The sequence below is a fragment of the Dysidea avara genome, chromosome 12, assembly GCF_963678975.1.
Source record: "Dysidea avara chromosome 12, odDysAvar1.4, whole genome shotgun sequence".
Classification (NCBI taxonomy): Eukaryota; Metazoa; Porifera; class Demospongiae; order Dictyoceratida; family Dysideidae; genus Dysidea; species Dysidea avara.
The window spans coordinates 22,481,706-22,492,161 of NC_089283.1; the positions used below are offsets into that span (position 1 = coordinate 22,481,706).

The window sequence follows — 10,456 nt, forward strand, 5'->3', positions numbered from 1 at the left end:
CCACATGGACAAACTTTCAGCAGTAGATCAGGGGCATATTTAGGGGGTTTCCTAGGGTTCCGGAAACCCCCTTTAAAAATTGAACTTGTAGACTTGCAGCAGGAACACCAAACCATCACAATTTGGCTGGGGTTGGGCGATACTGAAAAAAGTGCACCACAGTACGTACAGTATACCATGGAAGCACTTATCTAGGGTTGTACCGAGTCCACTTTTTATCAAAACTTCAAATACCAAATGCTCAGCTGGGAAGTATCTGCAAGTACAAGTACCGATACCAAGTACCTTAAAGTAGCTACTTTATAGTGCACACATTTATTAGTAACACCATATATAGTGCATTTCATGGTATTCTTGTACAAGTTTTTATGGTTCATGTTTATGATGAAGTAGACAATCAAGATTCACAAAGAAAGAAGTCACTGAAATGCAAACCACTTTAATGGATAGTCCAGTATTCTTCTGTACTTTAGCTGGAGAAATGTAGATAATATCATAATGGTGATTACAAAAACACAAATATTTTAATAAAACAGTCACTTCTACCTGATTGTTCTATTAGAGTTATTGACTGTTCTATTAGAGTTTCTTCAGTAAAGCATTTTCACAGGTAAGTTTCAGCATCGATCAGTAATTTTGCTGGTAGCTTTTATCGATGCTTTTATCGATGCTTTTAGGTGTCCACTGTGCTAGTAAAATAAGCAAGTATAAGTAAACCTTATTATATTATCGCACATGATAAGAATCGGTATCTGCAACAATATAATGGCTGATTCCGATACCTCATGAAAACAGCCGTATTGACCTGATTCCGATATCAATACTAGAATCGGTGCAGCCCTACATTTATCACAATAATCAATATTATCACCATATTGTGTGCTCATTGGAAACATCATAGTATATTCATTTTATGTGTACGAATTTTGCTACGGCTTGTAGCTATTGTTATATCAATCCCCTATATAGCTTCATGTTAAAATTATGTGATTTGCTGCATTTGTAAGACAGTATCATTATGGCATTTTATTTTGTAAGCAATATGTCACGATATATCATAAACTCAGTATATCTTGATGTGTTAAAATAGCCTTGATTCAGCTATCGCCTTATGCTTTTATTGCTATAGCAACAGTATATTGTTATATTGCCCAACCCTAGCACAAATATGCAGAAAAATGAGAATAGAGCAGTATAGCCATAGTGTATTAGGAACTTAAGGATTAAGAGAGAAGGATTGAACTACAAAGAAAAACGTTAATGAACATTGAGATACTCTCATAGAGCAGTCAGATGTACTCTAATAGAGCAGTCAAAACTACCCTAACAGAATATTCACAGTGGATTGCAATTTAAATACAAAACTAGTTAGTACCTAAATTAAAAGTTTTGAGTTTTCAATTAGAGAATTTAGTATATATATTTGGATCACTACAGTAGTCCTGCAGCCATAAAACAGGACTTACAGGAAACTAAGAATAGCTATATAAAAGTTTCATAGAGCATAAAATAGATTTTGAAGCATTTTAATGTAGAAAATTTGTCATGGGGGCTGCTGCACCTCCAGACTCCTGCATCAACAACTCACTACCAAATCTGGAAACCACCTTGGAAAAATCCTGGTTACATACTATAAAACACTGATATACATACAATGGCAAATATCCTAGGAATTAAAGCCAGTTTTGGTGTAGCTCTAGCCTGGGGAATGCCAATCCTTGTCCATAGGATTCAATGCACTTATGGCAGAAACCATTTTGTATCTGCACAGTTGAGGAACACAGCTTGCACATTAATTGGTGTACATTGTCATAAGTATAAAGTATTTGGCATTTATAACATATTTAGCCACAAACTCACTTGTTATACACAGGTGCATGGTGAAACTAGCAAATTTCAAGACTGTCCATTTTCAGCGGCTGAAAAAGTCTCACCATTAGTAAAAAGGAGCCATAAGGAGCTATATAATCACCTCCAGTCGCAGAATTAATCTTCTACGCGCCAATAACCATAGAAATACGCATGCGTGTTGCGATACTAATAGTAATACAATCACGTGACTGACACATTCTTGAGCGCAATCTGAAGTGGGTAGTGTCCTAAAGTAGTGCAAAATGAGCACTTCTCCGCCGGCCGGTAACTCCATAACGATCAACGTGACTAGGAGAAGAAGCGGTAGTGAAGAACCTGAAGGAAGAACAGCACAGACCACCACATCCCTGCCTAGAAATTCTAACCGAGATTCTCGCGAAGGGAGCACAGAGCCAGATTATGGTTCACTAGGCAAGAAGCGAGTAATAACAAAGATTGAAGCTAGACCACGTTCAGAAGCTGAAGGTTTTGATGTGAATATTACAACTCTGGCGTCTCCTAACAAGCTAGATTACAAGCGCGCCTCAGGCTTGATATTTGACTACCGTGAAGAAGGAGAGACACGTGGAGACATTACTAAGATTTGGGTAAATGTACAACGCAAGACATTCACCAATTGGGTCAATAACAAGCTGGAAGGCACTGAGTTTTCTGTAGAAGACATTCAACACGATTTTGCCGATGGGCGAGCTCTATGTGCCCTAATTCAACAACTGGTACCAGGTTCTCTAACAGTGTAAGTTGTGCACACTATTTGTCAACTTAATGTGGCCATACTAGTGTTTTTCTCGACATGAGAAGATTACATTAACACATTGTTTTGTGTGCAGGCCCCACAAGAAGCCTAAAATGAGAGTACAGATGATGGAGAATTTGTCAAGAGTGTTTCATGTCCTTGAAGCCCAAGAAGTAAAAGTCGTTAATGTTGGTAAGCTGTGTGTATAATTCCTCACCCCATAGTGAAATTTTATAGAGTGGCATTTGTAACAAAGTATTGTGTTTTTGTTTGTAGGTCCTGAAGACATTGCCAATGGCAATTTGAAACTTATCCTTGGATTGATTTGGACATTAATTCAACGTTTTCAGATTATCAATATGGCCACTACTAGTACTACAATGAAAGTCTCTGCCAAGAAGGCGTTGCTAGCCTGGGTACAGGCATGTCTGCCACACTGTAAAGTGACCAACTTCACTACAGACTGGAGTGATGGTATTCTACTGTCAAACCTCATCAACTACCTTCAACCAGGCCTCATACCAAATTGTACCACTTTGAGTAGTGCAAATGCCCTGGATAATGTTTCCAATGCAATGGAGATTGCTTATGACAAGTTTGATGTCCCCAAGCTTATTGAACCAGTACAGATGTGTGAAATGCCTGAAGAGTTGTCCATCATGACGTATTTGTCATACTTTTGTGGGCCTGATTCAATTGGTTACAAGTCTTTACTGGAGTGGGTGAGAAAGCAGATCCCACAATGCAACATAACCAATTTTTCATCTGACTGGAAAGATGGCACTGCTCTGTGTGCCCTCGTAAATTCCTTTGCACCAAATGCCCTCCCACCTCCAGAGAGCCTTGAAAGCCAATCAGGTGTTGAGAAGCTACAGCTTGCGATGGATACTGCTGAGAAATTGCTGGAAATAAAACCTAACCTTACCCCAGAGCAGTTTGTTGACCCAGACATGGACCGTCTCTTTGTCATGATTTACATCACACAATTCCAACATGCCGAACATGTTGAAGTGAAGGACTCCATGAAAGTGTCTGGAGCTGGGATAACAGGAGGTGTAGTTGGAGACGAGAACTCATTTGTCATCCAGGGAACTGGCTCTGCTGCTGACATTGACCAAACTGTCACTGTGGAAATTATTGGTCCAGATAATAACCAAATCATGGTACAGAAAGGGATTACACCTACCGCAGGCTCTTCACTCTACCAATATGTTCCTAAAATGCCTGGTGTATATCAGGTCAACTTAACAGTGGAAGGTGAACATTTACCGGGATCCCCCTACCTCGTACCATATACAGATATTCCTCAGCCAGAGAAATGTTTTGTGACTGGGCCTGGTATTGAGAAGGCTCAGGTTGGCAAATGGTCAGAGTTTACTGTTGATTGTGGTGCAGGTGGCCCTGGTAATTTGAGTGTTGACATCCAGTCTCCTACTGGCAGTTTGGATTATGAGATTGATCCACAGCCAAATAATCAGTTTAAGGTTCGTTTTCACCCAACTGTGGTTGGTGCATACACAATCAATGTGGATTGGGCTGGTACTCTGATTAACAACAGTCCATACACCTGTCAAGTTTCCAACCCATCAAAATGCTTTGCCAGCGGTACTGGCATTAGTGGAGCCAAACTTGGTGAGCCTGTTAGTTTCACAGTTAACACCCTTGGTGCCGGTCCTGGTAACCTAGAAACCATAGTTTTTGGACCTAAAGGAGAGAAGTTGGTAGTTCAATCTGACCAAGAAGATGACAAAACAGTGTTCACTTATACTCCAGAAACCGCTGGCAGTTACCTGGTGGATGTGAAGTGGGATGGTTTTCCTATTAGAGGTAGTCCCTTCCGAATAAAACCTGCAGCAGCAGTGAATGTGGATTACATTGTCTTATCGCAGGAATTGCCAAAACGATGCAAAGCTGGAAATGAAGTCGGCTTCTGTGTTAATGTCAGAGATGCCGGCCATGCTCCACTCACAGCAATCACAATAAGTCCAAGTGGGAAGATGGAGATCTGTGAAATTGAAGAACAGGAAGAAGAAATATATGGGATAAACTTTGTTCCTCAAGAAGCTGGTGAATACAAAGTGACAGTGAAGTATGGTGGAGCTGAATTGAAGCAAAGTCCTCTCAAACTTGATGTCTATGACCCAGATAAGGTGTCAGTGAATGTTGAAAGCATATCAAAGGCTGCTTACAGAGCTAATTCAATGGTAGAATTTGTTGTAGACACGAGTGCTGCTGGTAATGGCATCGTGACTGCGTCAGCCAAAGGTCCTAAGGGTTTCCGTGATGTGGCAGTCTCAGATCTCGGCAATGGCAGTTGGAAGGTGATGTACAACCCTGACTGCAGTGGAATGCACTTACTAGATGTATACTACAACAACGAAGCAGTATTGTCACAGCCTGCTGTACTCAACGTTGAACCTCCCCAAGACATGCACATTGAAGCACCTCCATTGGACTCATCTGGTGTTTATGAAGTAGACAAGCCACACGACTTTGTTGTAACTGCACCTAATGGAGACACTTGTACTGACATCAGTGCTTATGCGTATGGAGTAAACACTAACTCCCTAGCCAGGACCACAGTGGTTCACAATCCAGATGGAACAGCCACAGTACAATTCGAGGCTCGGTACCCAGATGACTATCGGTTGGAGATCACATCAGCTGGTAAACATGTTCCAGGCTCTCCATACACAGTAACAGTTGCTCTTCCACCAAGACCAGATCGTGTCAAATGCGGAGATCCTGTTGTGCCGCTAGAGCAAAATCTTCCTATAGCACTAACTGTTGATACTTCTGAGGCAGGATCTGGCAACCTCACTGCTCATGCTTCAGGACAGAACAGTGGATGGGTCCCAGTTGAAGTGGAAGAAACATCACCAGGAATCTTCTATGTGTCATTTGTTCCACCAATTTCTGATACGTTCACTCTAAACACCTTCTGGGCAAAGGAGCATGTTCCAGGCTCCCCTTACACCATCACTTACAATGAAGTAGATATTGAACCACCATTTGAGGTTGTGTTTGAGTCTGATACGACTGAACCTGGATTTCTTACTGCATCAGTGGTAGGCAGAGAATTTGGACCAGTGAGAGTTGATGTTGTCCACTTTGAATCTGGAAAGTACCGGCTTGGGATTGACCCTCCTCAAGGTGATATTTATGACATGAAAATAATGTGGAACGGTGAAGAAGTTGATGGGTCTCCATTTGAACTGGATTTGAAGTACTTTGGTAAGATGAAGCCAGCGTTGCCATTTAGTCCTGGCGGAAGTGGAATTTTGACTGCATCTGTCAAGGGGCAACATGTTGGTGATGTACCTGTGGAAGTCAGTCGACTAACCAATGGAGATTATTTACTCTACTTTGCGAACACAAAGAGGGATACTTATGATCTGAAGACTTTGTGGAATAACAATGAAATAACTGGCTCTCCATTTGCTGTTGACATACATCACCAAAGCATTTAAAAACTAGTATATATATATAGAAACATAGAGAATATCATAGACGCCATTTTATCCGCATATTATTGTGTTTTTAATACGTATCACGTAATAATTGGTTGGTTAGATTTTGAATATAAGCCGCGAAGCTGATACTTGACCAGATTGCTTGTTGAGTGATCGAGTTGTGATCCTCGTCTGTGCAACAAACGAGCTATTAGGTCGTAATCTCTAGCAGCTGATCCGGTAAATGTGGTAGCGCGATGGGCAAAACAAAGCGGCATAGTGGACAACTAAGCGCACCTTCAGAACCATCATGGAAGAACTTTGGAAAGGTAAATGCACTGAGATCTCATTATCAATTGATAATATCGCGTTGCAGGCTAAGAAAGTGCAAGCGGAGGCGGGTCAAGTGGGGAAGAAGCGAGAAAGTACTAGTCCTAGAGAACTGCCCAACGCTAAAAGAGCGGCGCTAGGCAACATCACAAATGTTAGTCAACCTACATACGATGGCGACTTCACATTTGCACTTCTAGGTCACAGTCGAAGTGGAGAGACTCGCAGCAAAACAGGTACTGGCAAAGAAAGGCATTGCGGTCAAGCCTGGTGTTCCAGCCATCAAGGAAGAATGGTAACTGTTGAAGTTGACTGTACAATTGAGCACATTTGTTCTCCAATACTAGTTCAATTGGTGTAACTCCAATTCAAACTTCACTTCAAGCAACCTCGATACAAGATGAGGTACTGTGTGTACTGCGTTCACTTTTCATTGACGGCACATTTCAGAGTGGTGACTTGAAGTTGGAAGACTCTGCCATGTCAACAGATGATCAGAGTTGGAATGACATTGATAAAGCTGAGAGTCAAGATCACTTGTTTTCTGCAGACTATGCCCCAGAAATATTCCAATACATGAGAGAAAGAGAGGTCTGCACAAAATACACTTTAATTTTATGTTGATTTTTATTTATATTTGTCAATAGGAGCAGATGCTAACAATGCCCTACATCCACAAAGGATCCGATATTTCAGAGCAAATGAGAACTATTTTAGTAGACTGGTTGATTGAAGTGCAAGAAAACTTTGCACTGTTTCACGAAACACTTTATTTGGCGGTACAAATCATGGACCACTACTTGGAACGAAAATCAGTAAAAAGAGAATATCTCCAACTAGTTGGGGCAACCTCAATGTTGATTGCCTCCAAATTTGAGGTCAGCTGTAGACCATTATGCCACAGTTTGTTTATGGTTGTTTGTGCACTAATGTACTTTCATGATTGGCACCTGGTAATTGTTTATTTCCCATGATAGGAGATTAGTCCACCATTGGTGGATGACTTCATATACCTCTGTGATGATGCTTACAAACATGATGAGATGCTACAATGGGAGAGGGATATATTGAAAACACTAAATTACGACATCAACTATCCTGTAGCTTATAGATTTCTAAGGAGGCTAGCTAAAGTAAGGATGACAAACTTGTCCATTCTCTTCTCATCTGTTTTTATTTTTCTTATAAGGCTGCAAACATCAATTTGGAGACCCACACATTAGCACGGTACATTTGTGAGTCAACACTACAAGAGTACCAATTTATTGGAGTACGGCCAAGTCAAATAGCTGCAGGTGCAATGTATTTAACAATACGAATGAGAAAACTTGGAAATTGGGTAAGCATGGCAGACATACAATCACATCAAGATTATTATTGTTTCATGACATTTTTAGACTTCCACTTTGAGACATTACAGTGGCATGGACATGGAAGAGATACTGCCACTGGCTCACAGGTTAAATAGTATGCTTAAAGCTCCTCTTGGTCAAACTTGTACCGTCAGAAACAAGTATTCACATGAGTAAGTTAAGAGGAGGATATAACTCATACCTAACACTGGTCTCAACTTCAAATTTCAGACTGGGTCATCTTTGCATAGCACTTATCCATTTATAAGCACATGTACAGAGGATAGGCCAGAATACCATAGTACTGCACCCACCCTTCCTTTCTATGCGAAGGGGTGGGTGTTGCCAGACTAGGTAGGACATGCAAAAGTGTCTTTAAAATGTTCACACATTCATGTCCGCCTTTTCCGACTACCCATACTGCACAGCAGATTTACATGTGAGGTCAACATAATTAATTATGTAAATGTGACCGGATCTGCGAAAACCCAACACAATTCCCACCAGCCTAAATTTACAGTATCATACAGTACGATAGTAACTGTGTAGTAGGGACCACAAAGGAGTAGGCGTGGCCCACAAAGTAATATCACCCAAAAACCATCCTCAATTTTCCCAGACAACGATGAGACAGTATTGGTTAGGTAAACTAAGCCCAAACAAGCTTTCAGATTGACCCAAAACGCTTTCAACAAGTTGCTATGGAATTTTAATAATTATTTATTTAACGGAATTTCCTACTGACTGACTGACTGATGCCTCAAGACAAGCGTAACTTGATAATGGCTAAGGCTATGGGCTTGATTTTTTTCACTGTTCAACGTTGCTTCGGCCCGAGACGTGCCTTTTGGCATACCGCAGTACGTACAATGCATTCTTCATGGACTTACCAGTGTCTTTGTTTGTGTCCCATTCATCTTTGCTGACAGCGAAAAAGTGTTGATTGGCAATAGCACATGATGGCTTCCCTTCGTAATGGAAATTGTCCATATTTGTCATAGTGGCTATTTTGATAGCAGAGGTGCTTTTCAAACAGCTCTTGATTCGTACTGCTGTGTAATGGGTTGAAAATAGCCGACAACGAAGCGTAATGGGTACTTCACTTTTCAAACAATAATTGATATAACGGGCGCGCGGCACCATTTCTTCTTTTGGTATGCATGGACTTCAGAGGTGCTTTTCGAACAGTTCTTGGTTAGAAATGCTGCGTAATGGGTTGAACATAGCTGACAACGAAGCGTAATGGATGCTTCACTTTTTAGACAATAATTGGGGTGTGCGGTGCCATTTCAGATGCGGTGTGCGTGGGTTCACCAGTCATAATAATTTATTTACAAAAAAAAAAGTTGACAAACAAGTATACAGAAAAATTTGGAATTTTCAGCTAGAGTAGGGACCATTACACATCGATAAAATGTACTGAAACAAGCTGGAGTAGTGGACAATATTAAATCACAGTAAAACAATAAGAAGTATTATATCCCTACTGTGCATTTCCATTATCTTGTGCACAGTAGGGATATAACACTTCTTATTGTTTTACTGTGATTTAATATTGTCCACTACTCCGGCTTGTTTCAGTACATTTTATCGATGTGTTATGGTCCCTACTCTAGTTGAAAAATTTTCTGTATACTTGTAAACCATTGAATACAATGGGTGAAATATTTGCATATTATTGAAAAAATTCCATATTTTTTTTGAATGCCTTGTAACAATAATAACCTACATATCATCTTATTCACCTACTCAAGAAGAGTTGGAAAATCTTTGTTTCATTGCAGTAGACCCAAGGATGTGTAAGTTATATGAGTGTTTGTTTACGTCACGTCGAAGCGATTGAATTTTCTTCATGAATTTCACCTTTGTATGCAGTAAAGAAAGGCAATAAAAGGACAAACTTACCCAGTAATTGATTCCCCTATTTATGGCAAACACGGTGGGGAAAATTTCAGCCCCATATGTCCATCCGTTCATAAGTTACAACTGTTTAATAAGTGCCTGTAATTTATTTTCCCTGTACAAATCAATTTTTCTGTTGTTGCTAATTTGTAGGGCTGTAACTCTGAAAGTTATTGGTGTATGAGGATGAAACTTTGCCAGAGGTACACTTGGCTAAGTAGATTCAAAAAATTCACGGTTGTGTCGGGTTTTTGCAGATCTGGTCACAAATTATCGGTTTCGCAAAATTGTGTGAATTATCGGTCTTGACAAAATTCCAAAGTTTATGTAGACTGGCATCATAATAGCTGATATAAAAAAGAATTTCTTCAGATTTATGATTGCACAAAATTTTGCTAGAGCATATTTTTGATGTTCCACAAAAATGTGGTCCTCACATAAAATCTACTGTATGGTCCATTTTTATTTGACACATGGCAAAGAACTTGTATTGCACAACTATGATAGTTTGTGTATTCTAACTGTTTAGGGCATTCTTCAAAGTAGCCTCTATCCCTCCACTAGAAGATGTCTATACCAATGCTACCACCATATTGTAAACACTACACTATATATTGTATAATTGTATATAAATAATTTTTTGTACATATTTGCTTGTAGCTTGTGTATAATTTATTATGTTGTTGTGTACTTTTTACCAGTTTTTCTTTATGTTAAATATAAGCCTTTTTGATTTGCATGATTGCAACCTTGTAACTTGTCACATATTTTTCCAATCAAATAAGTACAATCAATAAAATGTATTTGTTCTG

The 10,456-nt window shown here is 39.8% G+C and overlaps 2 protein-coding genes across 2 annotated transcripts; both read left to right on the top strand.

Moving 5' to 3' along the window:
• The first annotated feature begins 2,056 nt into the window (after nt 1-2,056).
• Nucleotides 2,057-6,180, top strand: LOC136240589 (gelation factor-like). Its single transcript, XM_066031598.1, has 3 exons — nt 2,057-2,608; nt 2,703-2,800; nt 2,885-6,180. The coding sequence occupies exons 1-3, from the start codon at nt 2,115-2,117 to the stop codon at nt 6,076-6,078; spliced, it is 3,786 nt and encodes a 1,261-aa protein (XP_065887670.1). The 5' UTR covers nt 2,057-2,114; the 3' UTR covers nt 6,079-6,180.
• On the top strand, nt 6,178-10,447 carry LOC136240603 (G2/mitotic-specific cyclin-B3-like). The gene is made up of 10 exons (XM_066031615.1): nt 6,178-6,389; nt 6,437-6,544; nt 6,591-6,685; nt 6,738-6,795; nt 6,841-6,981; nt 7,038-7,268; nt 7,368-7,523; nt 7,580-7,729; nt 7,788-7,915; nt 10,174-10,447. Exons 1-10 carry the CDS (start codon nt 6,318-6,320, stop codon nt 10,241-10,243), a joined length of 1,209 nt encoding a protein of 402 aa, XP_065887687.1. The 5' UTR covers nt 6,178-6,317; the 3' UTR covers nt 10,244-10,447.
• The last annotated feature ends 9 nt before the right edge of the window (nt 10,448-10,456 follow it).

Bases quoted from the DNA above. Each gene is read 5' to 3' on its own strand.
- LOC136240589 (XM_066031598.1), top strand. From the start codon at position 2,115: ATGAGCACTTCTCCGCCGGCCGGTAACTCCATAACGATCAACGTGACT. The intron at 2,609-2,702 runs GTAAGTTGTGCA...TTTTGTGTGCAG, and splicing joins GTACCAGGTTCTCTAACAGT to GCCCCACAAGAAGCCTAAAA. The intron at 2,801-2,884 runs GTAAGCTGTGTG...TTTTGTTTGTAG, and splicing joins AGTAAAAGTCGTTAATGTTG to GTCCTGAAGACATTGCCAAT.
- LOC136240603 (XM_066031615.1), top strand. From the start codon at position 6,318: ATGGGCAAAACAAAGCGGCATAGTGGACAACTAAGCGCACCTTCAGAA. The intron at 6,545-6,590 runs GTTAGTCAACCT...TTGCACTTCTAG, and splicing joins CGCTAGGCAACATCACAAAT to GTCACAGTCGAAGTGGAGAG. The intron at 6,982-7,037 runs GTCTGCACAAAA...ATTTGTCAATAG, and splicing joins AATACATGAGAGAAAGAGAG to GAGCAGATGCTAACAATGCC.